Genomic DNA, 16,730 nt, shown 5'->3' with positions numbered 1-16,730 from the left:
GAGAAAGGTATTCCCGTAACCTATAGGTAACCGAGAATACCTTGCCTAGGTATTCTTGGTTACCTAAATAGGTATTCCCGTAACCTGATAGGTATTCACGGTAACTTTAGATATTGATATGTATTCCGGTGACTTGTGAAAAGGAGAGGTTACCAGGAATACTATTACCATATAGGTATTCACGGTAACTTATATGTATTCCGGTAATTAATTAATTGAAGCTAACACATCATGGAGGCCCAGGCCGTTAGCTTCAAGCTACAAGCTAACAACACATCATGGAGGCCCAGGCCGTTAGCTACAAGCTAACAACACAACATGGAGGCCCAGGCCGTTAGCTACAAGCTAACACATTAATTAAATGTATTAATATTATCAGGGGTAGGCTAGCATATATAATAGAATGGTGGCATGGTGGTGTAGACTGACTAGGAGCATGGTGGTGGTGTAGACTGACTAGGGGCATGGTGGTGGTGTAGACTGACTAGGGGCATGGTGGTGGTGTAGACTGACTAGGGACATGGTGGTGTAGACTGACTAGGGGCATGGTGGTGGTGTAGACTGACTAGGGGCATGGTGGTGGTGTAGACTGACTAGGGGCAGGTTGGTGTAGACTGACTAGGGGCATGGTGGTGTATACTGACTAGGGGCATGGTGGTGTAGACTGACTAGGGGCATGGTGGTGGTGTAGACTGACTAGGGGTACGGTGGTGTAGACTGACTAGGGGCATGGTGGTGTAGACTGACTAGGGGCAGGTTGGTGTAGACTGACTAGGGGCATGGTGGTGTAGACTAACTAGGGGCATGGTGGTGGTGTAGACTGACTAGGGGCATGGTGGTGGTGTAGACTGACTAGGGGCAGGTTGGTGTAGACTGACTAGGGGCATGGTGGTGTAGACTGACTAGGGGCATGGTGGTGGTGTAGACTGACTAGGGGCATGGTGGTGGTGTAGACTGACTAGGGGCATGGTGGTGTTGTAGACTGACTAGGGGCATGGTGGTGTAGACTGACTAGGGGCATGGTGGTGGTGTAGACTGACTAGGGGCATGGTGGTGGTGTAGACTGACTAGGGGCAGGTTGGTATAGACTGACTAGGGGCATGGTGATGGTGTAGACTGACTAGGGGCAGGTTGGTGTAGACTGACTAGGGGCATGGTGGTGGTGTAGACTGACTAGGGGCATGGTGGTGGTGTAGACTGACTAGGGGCATGGTGGTGGTGTAGACTGACTAGGGGCATGGTGGTGGTGTAGACTGACTAGGGGCATGGTGGTGTAGACTGACTAGGGGCATGGTGGTGGTGTAGACTGACTAGGGGCATGGTGGTGGTGTAGACTGACTAGGGGCATGGTGGTGGTGTAGACTGACTAGGGGCAGGTTGGTGTAGACTGACTAGGGGCATGGTGGTGGTGTAGACTGACTAGGGGCATGGTGGTGGTGTAGACTGACTAGGGGCAGGTTGGTGTAGACTGACTAGGGGCATGGTGACCAGGAATACCTGTTTTTTCCAAAATGCAGTTCAAATGCCATCTTGGAATAACAAAACAACGATTGTGTGCAGACAATTGAAAATGTTGGGTTCCTTTCCACTTTCTTGAATATAGAACAAATTAAAATACTTGTTCTAGAACTGTATTTTTTGCACTTGTTTGTTAAGTTACTGGGAATACCCTTTCCTTGTTTTTGCTCATTTTAACAGACAAAACACAACACATTCTAGTAATTCTGGTTTACACATAACCCTTATTATTGCTGTTATGATTTCCAAAAATAAAATCTCACCAATCTTTAGTAAAATAGGAGATTTAAGTGTTTATCTGGAATTGTGAGGATAGGTATTCGCGGTAACCTGGGATCAATATGTGAAACGTAATTATCTCCTAAAATAATTGGCCACAAAAGACGAAACTCATTTTTGTTGTTCATTGGGGTGCCAAGATCATGCCCAAAACATATCATGCATCTGCCATGAAAATTAAGCCTTTTTTGTTTGTCATCAATTGAAGGCCATGAACTATGTTGACTCATATCCCTCTACCCGTATTTTTCCTTCAGATTCAGCTACATTTGAATTCTCTTGAGATAACTCGGAGAGAACTATGGTATTATGTTACATGATGATGATATCCCTACAAAACAACAAAAACATTTGAATTCTCTCTTAAATTGGAGGAGATAGTGAATTGGTATTCCCGGTAACTTAGGTCAACTTTAGAGGTCCGCCATCCCTCATTACATGATGTTTTTTTTTTTTTTTTTTTTTTTTGGCATCTATAACAATCATTCTTGACATGAGAAAAGATTTTAATGTTGTTCGTATAACGTCCTGGGTTATATGGCTTAGAAATGGGGCAGGTTACCGGGAATACATGCGTTACCCATATAGAGAGAGAGAGAGAGAGAGAGAGAGAAAGAAACAGAGAGACAGATAGACAGAGAGAGGAACACAGAGAGAAAGAGAGAGAGAGAGAGAGAGAGAGAGAGATAGACAAAGAGAGTAAGAAAGAAAGAGAGAGAGAGAGAGAGAGAGAGAGAGAGAGAGAGATAGAGAGAGAAAGAAACAGAGATACAGATAGAGAAAGAGAGAGGAACACAGAGAGAGAGAGAGAGAGTAAGAAAGAAAGAGAGAGAGAGAGAGAGAGAGAGAGAGAGAGAGAGAGAGAGATAGAGAGAGAAAGAAACAGAGAGACAGATAGAGAAAGAGAGAGGGACACAGAGAGAGAGAGAGAGACAGAGAGAGAGAGAGAGAGAGAGAGAGATTGCTTATCTTAATATTATGAAAATTGTTTTATGAACTTATTTCACTTTACCTTTATTTATTATTATTATTATTTCTTTAAACCAATGATTTAATGAGTTGAGGCCCGTATAGGCCCATCTGGGTCTCTTGCCTCTACTCAGCACCTTTATATACTTCCTGTCATGATCAATGTTTTTTTACTGTTTTGTTGAAATGGTGCGGAAAAAAACAAAAAAATTAAAATAAAAAAACAAGAAGACATATTTGTTTTTAAACGCAACTTCATGTGACAACACCTCCAAGATGACACATTCAATCATACACACACAGGCAAACAGTGCCCTATTAAAGGTGATCACCTGCTCTTCCACGCACATGGTTTACATTAGGGCTGCAACTAACGATTATTTTGGTAGTCGACTAATCTGTCGATAATTTTTTCGATTAGTCGACTAATCTAACGATTATTTCTGTCACACCCTCCATCTCTGCTTCCTGTGGGCGCGGCTCCTTTTCCGGGCTCTTAGCAGACTTCTTAGCTTAACATAACAGACCGACAGTACGTTTGGGGGAACTAATGGGATAACTGGGGTTGCAACAAAAGTGCAACTAGGGCTAAAAACACAATGAAATAAAATAATAATAATAATAATAATAATAATAATAATAATAATAATAATAATAATAATAATAATAATAATAATAATAATAATAATAATAATAATAATAATAATAATAATAATAATAAATAATATATCCTTCTTAGCAGACTTCTTAGCTTAACATCCGAGGGAACTAATGGGATAACTGGGGATGTTGTTTGCTCCTGACAAGAGTCTCAAAGTCTGGGGTGATGGTAGACAAAGCAACTCTGAGGTCATGCTCAATGTCCAATCTGTTCCTCTGCTTTGTCTTCAGCTGGACCAGAGCTGAGAAGCCACTTTCACAAAGATATATCCCGCGTATTACATGGCTAACTTACTAACAATATACCTAATTAATTTTACACCATCGACAAGACGAGATCAAATGCAGACGCAGTTGTTCTGTGGCTCCTCTGTCATCGCCGGCAGGTGTGGACGTGATTGCACCTGATGTAGTGCAGCTGTGCGAGATAAAGCTGGGAACGAGGTTATAGCTTTCGTGAGTGCGGTCAAAATGCTTGATTGTGATTGGTCAATAGCGCTCTGTTGCCCCTAACAGCGGTCATTATTGCGCGTCACCCATAGCAGCGGTCAATTATCGAGAAATAATTGACCGCTGCTAGGGGTAACAGAGCGCTATTGACCAATCACAATCAAGCATTTTGGCGAATGTTAAAACGCCATGTAATAATGATAGATAGTGACTGATCTCAGGGAGAGTGATGATAGATACTGACTGATCTCAGGGAGAGTGATGATAGATACTGACTGATCTAAGGGAGAGTGATGATAGATACTGACTGATCTCAGGGAGAGTGATGATAGATACTGGCTGATCTCAGGGAGAGTGATGATAGATACTGACTGATCTCAGGGAGAGTGATGATAGATACTGACTGATCTCAGGGAGAGTGATGATAGATACTGACTGATCTCAGGGAGAGTGATGATAGATACTGGCTGATCTCAGGGAGAGTGATGATAGATACTGACTGATCTAAGGGAGAGTGATGATAGATACTGGCTGATCTCAGGGAGAGTGATGATATATACTGACTGATCTCAGGGAGAGTGATGATAGATACTGACTGATCTCAGGGAGAGTGATGATAGATACTGGCTGATCTCAGGGAGAGTGATGATAGATACTGACTGATCTCAGGGAGAGTGATGATAGATACTGACTGATCTCAGGGAGAGTGATGATAGATACTGACTGATCTCAGGGAGAGTGATGATAGATAGTGACTGATCTCAGGTAGAGTGATGATATATACTGACTGATCTCAGGGAGAGTGATGATAGATACTGACTGATCTCAGGGAGAGTGATGATAGATACTGACTGATCTCAGGGAGAGTGATGATAGATACTGACTGATCTCAGGGAGAGTGATGATAGATACTGACTGATCTCAGGGAGAGTGATGATAGATACTGACTGATCTCAGGGAGAGTGATGATAGATACTGGCTGATCTCAGGGAGAGTGATGATAGATACTGACTGATCTCAGGGAGAGTGATGATAGATAGTGACTGATCTCAGGGAGAGTGATGATAGATACTGACTGATCTCAGGGAGAGTGATGATAGATAGTGACTGATCTCAGGGAGAGTGATGATATATACTGACTGATCTCAGGGAGAGTGATGATAGATACTGGCTGATCTCAGGGAGAGTGATGATAGATACTGACTGATCTCAGGGAGAGTGATGATATATACTGACTGATCTCAGGGAGAGTGATGATATATACTGACTGATCTCAGGGAGAGTGATGATATATACTGACTGATCTCAGGGAGAGTGATGATATATACTGACTGATCTCAGGGAGAGTGACTGAACTGAAGATCAGAGGAACGGCTCAATGTAGTTTTCGGGGTGGATTTCATTCCTAAAAGAATGACTCTCTAGTCTAGACGTCCTGTTCAGGCCGTAAATCTGTCAACTAACAAAGTTCAGAGCAGACAGACAGAGGCATTCTTCATATCCTCTCGTATAAAGAAAGCCCGCCGTGCAGCGTATAAATCAGATGAAATGAGAGGAATGGCGTCAGTCTGAGACGAACGGAGCAGGTCGTCAGTCAAGCTGACAGCCGTACGCTGTCTGTCCCGCAGAGTGGGCTGCAGATCAGAGCACAGCGGGCATCCTGAGCCACACAGGTGTGTGAGTGTGTGTGTGTGTGTGTGTGTGTGTGTGTGTGTGTGTGTGTGTGTGTGTGTGTGTGTGTTAGGGCTGTCCCTGACTAAGGATTTGGATAGTCGACTTTGATTGGCCGAAATTAGCCGATAGTCGACTATTAGTCGACTATGAAAAGAAATAAAGTATAATTCGACTAAGAGGTTGGCAGTCGACTACGGCTCCTTTCGATCGATTAGTCGACTATTCGACTAATAGGGGTCAGCCCTAGTGTGTGTGTGTGTGTGTGTGTGTGTGTGTGTGTGTGTGTGTGTGTGTGTGTGTGTGTGTGTGTGTGTGTGTGGTGTGCGTGCGTGCGTGCGTGCGGATGAGGGGGTCGAGTTGACTCGGCACGTTATAATGACAGGGAAGATGATGAATGGGCTGGCAAATTGGCATCTTCATTTTGGACTTGTAACTCAATCAAGCCTCCACACAGTAGGGCTGGACGGTATTGGTCTAAAATTTATAAAAAGGACCCCCTCGAAAACGAGATAGCATATCTCAAGGGGTTTATCCTTCCAATAAATTTAAAATTTCAAATATCATGGTATAATTTGAAGTGTAGGCGGTAACGGTATATCACGGTATATTCATTTATCTTAAAATGTCTATATAAATGCTTCTGAAGGGGTAAAACATGGCAGCTATTACTAGGGATGCCCCGATCGGTATCGGCCGATATTCAGTATAAATATGAGATCTGTGAATTCCGATAATGCTTTATTTTCGCTCATCGATGACACGCACAAAAAACATGATACAATTATCAGCAGAGTTCTAGCTTGCTGTCTTCTCTGAGGCACACACAGCTGCTGCTGCATGCCTTGCCCCTCCCCCTCACAGACCCATGTCAACAAATGCTCCGGCAAGAGTCGAGTCCGAGTGCAGCTCCTCTTTCAACATAACAAGCATTAAACAAAATGCCCCGGTCTATTCACTTTAGTTTAATGCATGAGGCGTTGTCCAATGTTATCTAGCTACTGATAGCTCCTGATATCAACGTCTGATATCATCAGTTTGGGATTAGTTTTCGCAGTTGTTGGCTATCGTTGGCTAACTAGCTATCGTTGTTCCGTGAGCTAACGTTAGCTACCTAGCTAACGTTACTGTTTAAAATGACCCAGTCAACTATTCACTTTAGTTTAATGCATGAGGCGTTGTCTAATGTTATCTAGCTACTGATAGCTCCTGATATCAACGTCTGATATCATCAGTTTGGCATTAGTTTTCGCAGGTTGTTGGCTATCGTTGGCTAACTAGCTATCGTTGTTCCGTGAGCTAACGTTAGCTACCTAGCTAACGTTACTGTTTAAAATGACCCAGTCAACTATTCACTTTAGTTTAATGCATGAGGCGTTGTCTAATGTTATCTAGCTACTGATAGCTCCTGATATCAACGTCTGATATCATCAGTTTGGCATTAGTTTTCGCAGGTTGTTGGCTATCGTTGGCTAACTAGCTATCGTTGTTCCGTGAGCTAACGTTAGCTACCTAGCTAACGTTACTGTTTAAAATGACCCAGTCAACTATTCACTTTAGTTTAATACATGAGGCATTGTCTAACGTTATCTAGCTGGCTAGCTACTGATAGTTAGCAAGTGGAGAAAAACTCAGTACAATTAAACACTATGCAACGACCACTGCAAACGTCGAGTGAATCATCAAGTAGCGTTAACGTCATTGCTACTGCTGTGACTAGCTGCTCTAGTCTACCGGTCACAAGGTATAGTGAAAATCCATACCGTAGCGCAAATTCATACCGTTTATACTGTATACCGTACACCCCTACCACACAGGCACACAAACAAACACACACACACACACTGATTCACCTGCGTGAGTTCACATGGTCAAACATCCATGAGCTGAAACAATCTCACCTCCATGTGAATGTTAGATATAACTCTCACTACATCACGTAGGGAAGGTAGATTATGCTACTGTAGGCTAGGTGGTCCGTATCCGCTTCCATTAATTTGTGCTAAGCTAAGCTAGCTTGCGGCAGGATGGCTTTCTACTGAACGCACAGAGAGGAAATTCGTATCTATTCTTGTCTGACTCTGGAGAAGACGGTAAGCACATTTCCCATGATGCTGGTGTGTTCCTTTAAAGTATAGCACACTTTAAACCTTTCACTACCGCACTACCAAATGGTTAACCCTTTTCACTGCGACAATACAGAAGGTTAACCCTTTCACTGCCACACGACAAAGGGTTAACTGTCTGTAGTGTGATAGTAAAGGGTTAACCTTCTGTAGTGTGGTAGTGAAAGGGTTAAAGATCAATAAAGTGTGAAATGCATTTAGTAAGGTAGGCTGAGAGCACACAGTATACACACCTACCAACTAGGGATGCACCGATCCGACTTTTTCAGTCCCGATACCGATACCTGGGTTTGGGTATCGGCCAATACCGATACCGATCCGATACCCATTATCCAAATTGTTTTTCCAAAAAAGTAAAAAGAAAATATATATATATAATCCACGTTTTTTAAAAATGTTATTCAAATATATTTAGTTTTTAAGAATTGTAAACAAAGACAGAAAATAAACGTCATTCATTCAATTAATAAACTGTATGCCTCACTGTCACTGTGTGGAAGAGACTGGGATCATTCTTTTGTGCAAGGCAACATCAGGCTTGACTTAAAACATTACTTTCCTAACTTAGTGAAACTAAATGTAACAAATTAACACATAGATATAAATGTACTGAATGGTTATTTCTTATTTTATTTTTTTTATAAAAAAAAATTAAATAAAAAAAATCCGATATACAGTATATATTTTTTTTTACCGATACCCGATCCAGCTATTTTACAGATATCGGCGGCCGATACCGATACCGGATCGGTGCATCCCTACTACCAACACAACACAAGCTACAGACAGGGATACTCTCTGGTGATGGTGAGGAGTCCAGTATGGTCCTGTAAAGTAATCCTCCTGTAAAGTAATCCTCCCGTGAGGACTGCGTTGTGTTTAATTACATCAAAGGGACATTAAAATCTACCAATCAATCAGCAGTCATTAAGCTGTGAGGACCGGCCAATGAGAGAGGACCATGTCCTGCTGTTCCTGCCCCCTGGAGTCAGAGGAGAGACTCCACCCGCCGTGGGGCAAATTAACATGTAATCTACACGCAGAAGACACACACACACACATGCAGACACACACACACACACACACACATGCAGACACATACACACACAAACAGCACACATGCACACACACAACACACACACACATGCAGACACGCACTGTGTGTGTACAGAGAGAGAGAGAGAGAGAGAGAGATAGAGAGAGAGAGAGATAGAGGAGAGAGAGAGAGAGAGAGAGAGCGAGAGAGAGAGGGAGAGAGAGAGAGAGAGAGAGAGAGAGAGAGAGAGAGAGAGAGAGAGAGAGAGAGAGAGAGAGAGAGAGAGAGAGAGAGAGAGAGAGAGAGAGAAGAGAGGAGAGAGGAGAGAGAGAGAGAAACAGCCACAATATGCCCATGAATACAGTGCATTCCGTCTGTAACAGAAACACAGTATGGACACACACTAAAGAGGTGAGAGGATTGTCTTCCTATCCTAGCTTGCCTGGGTAAATAAAGGTTATAGAAATGTAAAAAAAAAAAAAATTAAAAAAGAATTTGAAAACCGATACCGATATTTTCCGATATCACATTTTAATGCCAATATCGGTAGGCCGATAATATCGGACATCCCTAATAATAATATATTAAAATATTGTATAATACTGTATACCAATATAGTGTAGTATAAATAGTATGACTTAGTTATATTATAATAAAATAGAATAATACATTATATAAATATATAGATAAATGTGTGTGTCTGTGTGTGTGTGTATAAATTAATTAACCTAAATATGCAATTTAACTGATATATACACAAAATGTATTCATGTATGTTCATTTAATTGTGTTGATGTTTCCATTTCTGCAAAATAAGTATGTACATTCTGTTTGGTTTGGTAAACATCACAATTAGTCTCTCAGTGTACTGTATGTGTGTAGGGGCAGGGACAAATAAGGTCTATCAGTGTACTGTATGTGTGTAGGGGCAGGTACAAATAAGGTCTATCCGTGTACTGTATGTGTGTAGGGGCAGGTACAAATAAGGTCTATCCGTGTACTGTATGTGTGTAGGGGCAGGTACAAATAAGAATAGTCTTCTTCCTGTTCCTTTCGGCCATGGAATTTAGTGGAGCATATTAATAGGTACTGTGGGACTGTAATAATTCCATGTACGAATAAATAAGATGATGATCAATCATGATGATGATGTTGAGAAATACAACACGTAATAAATACAAAAAAACCTATATAGAACCAGAAAGTCAATCAATTAAACATTTAAAATTATTAAAAACTGCAGACTGTGGTGAAATGGTTTGCTATTAAAGATTTATTTTAAACTGACCAATAGATACTAATGAATTGAGTTTTAAAGTGCATTGCAAAACGTTCCATGTTTCTGTGGCGTAATTCAGTGCAACAAGGTCCAGAGCTCCAGTCCAGCCATGACGTGATGTAGGTGGAAGATCACCAATAATGGCCATATACCAATACTGTTGGATTACTGTGAACAGAGGGTGCTACAGCCACAGAGCTGTACTCTTCACCAGGCAGCGTTTCCACGGCTACAAGAACAAACGCTGGGAGGGAAATGAGCTGTTGTTGCTGCTTCCTCTTCAGAGGAAAAACCCCAATAGGAAAGTTGATCCCCTCCTCGTCAACACACGACACAGACACGCGCGCGTGCGCAACAATCGTGCACGCACACACACACACGTTCAAGTCTCACAGTGCATGTGAGGGAGAGAGGGAAAGAGAGGGAGGGAGAGAGAGAGAGAGAGAGAGAGAGAGAGAGAGAGAGAGAGAGAGAGAGAGAGAGGGAGCGAGAGAGAGAGAGAGAAAATAATACTGTTCTCGAGAGACGGCCGTGGTTCATTTTGTCGGAGACGTCATTTCTAGGAATGAGCGGGTCTTTGATGTGTAAATCCTCTGATACAGTCTCCCCACGTCCTGCTCCCGGCTGCTTATCTTGTGCACCAAACACTGTGTGCCGTCCCCGAGCGAACACAGCCCCGTCTGAACACTCAGCCCGGTGCGGAGACTGAGCAGACAACAACAAACAAACAAAGAAAACAGAGAGTCCAGAGCTGCTGTGGTAGAGAGACAGACGCAGAGCGGTTTGAGGCGCCGACTGGTAACCCAGAGGTCGCTAGTTTGATCCCCGGGAACCAGGCAGGTGTATTCCAGTTGGGAGCTATAGCGACTTGAAAGGGTGGCTGGTATTTACGTCTAGGGTGCCCGTCGTCTCTGCCACAGTGCCCTCGTGCAAGGCAGCGAACCGCCAAACTACTTTAGGGGCGCTGCTCTACAGACACAGAGACTCTACAGACACAGAGACACTACAGACACAGAGACACAGAGACACAGAGACACTACAGACAGAGACACAGAGACACTACAGACACAGAGACACTACAGACACAGAGACACAGAGACACTACAGACACAGAGACACAGAGACACAGTGACTCTACAGACACAGAGACTCTACAGACACAGAGACACAGAGACACAGAGACACTACAGACACAGAGACACTACAGACACAGAGACACTACAGACACAGAGACACTACAGACACAGAGACACTACAGACAGAGACACAGAGACACTACAGACACAGAGACACTACAGACACAGAGACACTACAGACACAGAGACTCTACAGACACAGAGACACAGAGACTCTACAGACACAGAGACACTACAGACACAGAGACACAGAGACACTACAGACACAGAGACACTACAGACACAGAGACACAGAGACACTACAGACACAGAGACACTACAGACACAGAGACACAGAGACACTACAGACACAGAGACACTACAGACACAGAGACACTACAGACACAGAGACACAGAGACACTACAGACACAGAGACACTACAGACACAGAGACACAGACACTACAGACACAGAGACACTACAGACACAGAGACACAGACACTACAGACACAGAGACACAGAGACACTACAGACACAGAGACACAGACACTACAGACACAGAGACACTACAGACACAGACACTACAGACACAGAGACACAGAGACACTACAGACACAGAGACACTACAGACACAGAGACACAGAGACTCTACAGACACAGAGACACTACAGACACAGAGACACAGAGACACTACAGACACAGAGACACAGAGACACAGAGACACTACAGACACAGAGACACAGACACTACAGACACAGAGACACTACAGACACAGAGACACTACAGACACAGAGACACTACAGACACAGAGACACTACAGACACAGAGACACTACAGACACAGAGACACAGAGACACTACAGACACAGAGACACAGAGACACTACAGACACAGAGACACTACAGACACAGAGACACTACAGACACAGAGACACATAGACTCTACAGACAGAGACACAGAGACACAGAGACACTAGACACAGAGACACAGACACTACAGACACAGAGACACAGACACTACAGACACAGAGACACTACAGACAGAGACACTACAGACACAGAGACACAGAGACACTACAGACACAGAGACACTACAGACACAGAGACACTACAGACACTACAGACACAGAGACACTACAGACACAGAGACACTACAGACACAGAGACACTACAGACACAGAAACACAGAGACACTACAGACACAGAGACAGACACAGACACTACAGACACAGAGACATTACAGACACAGACACAGAGACACAGAGACACTACAGACACAGAGACACTACAGACACAGAGACACTACAGACACAGAGACATTACAGACACAGAGACCGAGACACAGAGACACTACAGACAGAGACACAGAGACACTACAGACACAGAGACACTACAGACACAGAGACACTACAGACACAGAGACTCTACAGACACACTACAGACACAGAGACACAGAGACACTACAGACACAGAGACACAGAGACACTACAGACACAGAGACACAGAGACACTACAGACACAGAGACACAGAGACACTACAGACACAGAGACACAGAGACACTACAGACACTACAGACACAGAGACACAGAGACACTACAGACACAGAGACACAGAGACTCTACAGACACAGAGACACTACAGACACAGAGACACAGAGACACTACAGACAGAGACACAGAGACACTACAGACAGAGACACTACAGACACAGAGACACTACAGACACAGAGACACTACAGACACAGAGACACTACAGACACAGAGACACTACAGACACAGAGACACTACAGACAGAGACACTACAGACACAGAGACACTACAGACACAGAGACACTACAGACAGAGACACTACAGACACAGAGACACTACAGACACAGAGACACTACAGACACAGAGACACTACAGACAGAGACACAGAGACACTACAGACAGAGACACTACAGACACAGAGACACTACAGACACAGAGACACTACAGACACAGAGACACAGAGACACTACAGACAGAGACACTACAGACACAGAGACACTACAGACACAGAGACACTACAGACACAGAGACACAGAGACACTACAGACAGAGACACTACAGACACAGAGACACAGAGACACTACAGACACAGAGACACTACAGACACAGAGACACAGAGACACAGAGACGCTGCTCTACAGACACAGAGACACTACAGACAGAGACACTACAAACACAGAGACACTACAGACACAGAGACACTACAGACACAGAGACACTGCTCTACAGACCCTGTGCTCTGATCTCTGTGTGTAACTATAACTATAACTATACTCTATAGGAGGGACATGAATAAAGACACAGTTAGAGTGCCTTGTGTAAATTGACAATAAAGTAAATCTTATAATCCATCACACATTCCTTCCTCAGAATCAGACGTTGATAATATGAATGTTTTAACAGAGTAAGATTAGTAGTAAGTCCTCTCTCGGCTGCTTGGCTCCAGAGTGATTGGATTGCTGGTGCACCACGGTGTGCGCTGTGAGATGAGCGCCTATTAATCAGAGGGTAATTGGACACATATCCCTGATAGATGTTTCCGCTCCACTTTGAGTCAAACGTACAAATTGGGCCCATTTTCAAGGATTCATTTCTTATCTGGGAAAATACTTGGGAATATTGGAACGAGAAACGCCTACTGTAGGAGGACACCGACAGTTAATCATTCAAATCAATATGAATCTTTAATTAATATTCATGTTAATCTTTCAAAACAGTTCCCCTTTTGTTTTGTCGTCGTGGTTACTACGCCGTCAGTCACAACTAAAGTCTCACGGGTAAACGATGCAAAAACGGAATGCCATCCGTCTAGCCACCGCCGGCGTGATACCGCTTTGTTGTCACGGCGACTAGCTGTCGGTCACAACTAAAGGCGGAGTGCGGTTTGGTGACTGATGTAACTGGTTAATAACACATGTTAACGATCACACGTGAGTTACCGTGCCGCTAGCTTGTGTAAAGCATCGTGGTTCTAGCCGCGGCTTCTCATCCGGTGACAGTCCCACCGACCTTCATCATCATTAATAATAATAACCCCTCCACTCTTTATGATCATTAATCTACAAGGAGGTGTATATGAGGGGGCCATGTCCACAGGTTGACTTGAAGCACGTCTGAGGAATTAAGACCCCATTATTACACTTTTTGTCATCAGCAACCTCCCCCCCCCCCCCCCCCCCCCACCCCCCGAGCCTGACTCGCTCCTCTCATCTGTTGTGACGCTGAAGGAAGAGAGTGTGATCAACTAATGAGTTTCTTTGGCCTCCGATTAATCATGTTAATGCACCCCAACCCAGCAGAGATAATCAAGGAGAGCCAATCCCGTCCATAAAGAGCGACAGAGAGAGAGAGAGAGAGAGAGAGAGAGAGAGTCAGTCGGGAGGCTGGGTGTCTAGCTCCCTCCTCTCCGCACGCTAATCCTCTTTCTCTCTTTCTTCTTTTCTCTTCTCACGTCTCTGTCCTTCATCGCAAACTCTTTATCTCTTGCTTCTATCCTTTCCGTGCCCCCCCCCCCCCCCGTCCCTCCTTCACTTCCATTAAGCCTCTCCTCCCCGCTTCTCCTTCTAGCGCACACCTTTATTCTTCTACTTTCTATTCCAGTTTTTCACACTTCTCCCCGTCTCCCCTCATCTCCTCTCCCTTCTATCTAGGTCGTACTCGGACGGGCCCTCCATCGGTGCTTCCAGTCATCCCGATCCTCCATGCATCTGGCTAGCTCGCCGGTGCTTTCTGTTCCCGCATCTCTCCTGAGTACGTCCACGTAGGTTAACGTGGGACGTCCTCGTGATCGATGCCCGTGTGTTGGTTCCCACAGCACAAGTTTGCTGGTTGGCAGCTCATGGTGTCTCTGACAGTGACCTGCCAGCCTCATTCTCCTGACTGCCACTTTATCGCTCACCTTTATTAGCACCCCCCCATACAAGTTTGCATTAGTGACATGCTCATCCCTGTTGATGTTGAGCACCACACGCATCATTCTGGTGTAGCACCCATCCAAGGACTTCTGCAGGGTGGGCTTCAAGGTCCAGCATTCACTGCCATACAAAAGGACAGACTCAACTGTTGCATGAAAGAAGTTGAGCTTGATTTGACGGGGGAGGTTGGATTTCCACACACTGGTCATGCCGTTCAGAGCCCTCCACGCAAGCGCCTTCCTCCCTTTAAGGTCTTGCTCGGACGAGTTGACCCACGAGCCCAGGTACTTGAAATCACCGACTTCCTTTAGAGCAGAGCCTCCTGTTGTCCTTAGAGGTGGATGATCCGGGAGGATGTTATACATTATGACCTCGGTTTTCTTGGCATTTAGCCTAAGGCCAACCTTGGCGCACTCCGTCTCCACTCTGCACATTTACCTTACTGGTAAATGGTGCATTTTATATAGAGCTTTTATCCAAAGCGCTTTACAGTTTTGTTCCTCACATTCACTCACACATTCACACACCGATGGCGGACGCAACCATGCAAGGTGCCAACCTGCTCATCGGAAGCAATTAGGGGTTAAGTGTCTTGCTCAAGGACACATCGACACGCTGCCTGGGAGGAGCGGGAATCGAACCAGGAACCTTCCAACTACCAGACGACCACTCTACCTCCTGAGCCACTGTCGCCCTGTCGGAGACACCTAACCCTGACCTAACCCTTACTGGATACACCTAACTTAAGGCCACATCCACATGGAGACGGAACCGATCTTTTTTCGTTTTCATTTCAAAAAGGTTTTCCGTAAACACAAAATCGTCTCAAGAAATATGTGCGTCCAAACGAAACCACTGAAAATGCTGTAACGCTGCCACAAATGTACAAAATAAACGTCTTTCAATAGCTTCTGTGTTTTAGACTTCGCTCTTTTATTTTGAAACCCCCCGACCGGAAGTATTATTGTTGGTATCGCTAGCGGAACAACTTGTGTCGTCCGGTTCTGTGTTTTTGAGCTAAGGCTAGTTAAGCTAGCTAATATTTGTCTTCCTTTGACTTGTTGAAAATGTCTAGAATACAAATGTTGAGATTGTTGGTGAACAAGTGACTAACTGCAGCTATGTTGTTTGTTGTATGGTGTTTCTTTTTTGTTGGGTTTGCGCATTCGGGTTAAGGGAGAGGTGGGCTGTTGCGTCATCGGTTCAGGAAAGATGCGTACTGGCTTGTAAAGACGGAAACGCAAGAGTGGCGACTTCAGATTTGTTCACTCCGGGACCCGTATTCAGAAAATAGTGTATTCAGGCTCCCAGAACGCAGTTCCGTGTGGACGAAACGTGCATACGATAAAACACGTTGGCGGATACACCCAAACTCGTCTCCGTCTGGACATGGCATAAATCTCTCTCTCTCCCTCTCTCTCATTCCTTCCTTCCTAGAAACTCACCAGAACTCGTTCCACTGTTCGTCCTCAAACAGCTGCTCTGGGATGGGATCAATCAGCACCAGGTCTGACACCTGCCTGTGGACCAAAAGACACACACACACACACATATATATATAGTATATATACACATGTACACACACACACACATATATATACAGTATATATACACATGTACACACACACACACACATATATATATATACACATGTATACACACACACACACACACACACATACACA

At 44.3% G+C, this 16,730-nt stretch overlaps 1 protein-coding gene across 1 annotated transcript in view; it reads right to left on the bottom strand.

The window, feature by feature from the left end:
- Positions 1-16,730, bottom strand: part of LOC311245798 (uncharacterized protein) — an 81,968-nt gene that overhangs the window by 30,732 nt on the left and 34,506 nt on the right. The window contains exon 7 of the mRNA XM_084335786.1: positions 16,491-16,565. Within this exon, the coding sequence (XP_084191912.1) occupies positions 16,491-16,565 (75 nt within the window). The remainder of the gene's footprint in view (positions 1-16,490; positions 16,566-16,730) is intronic.

Source organism: Notolepis coatsorum, assembly GCF_963971535.1.
Source record: "Notolepis coatsorum genome assembly, chromosome: 19".
Taxonomy (NCBI): domain Eukaryota; kingdom Metazoa; phylum Chordata; class Actinopteri; order Aulopiformes; family Paralepididae; genus Notolepis; species Notolepis coatsorum.
This window is presented reverse-complemented; position numbering and strand designations above follow the sequence as displayed.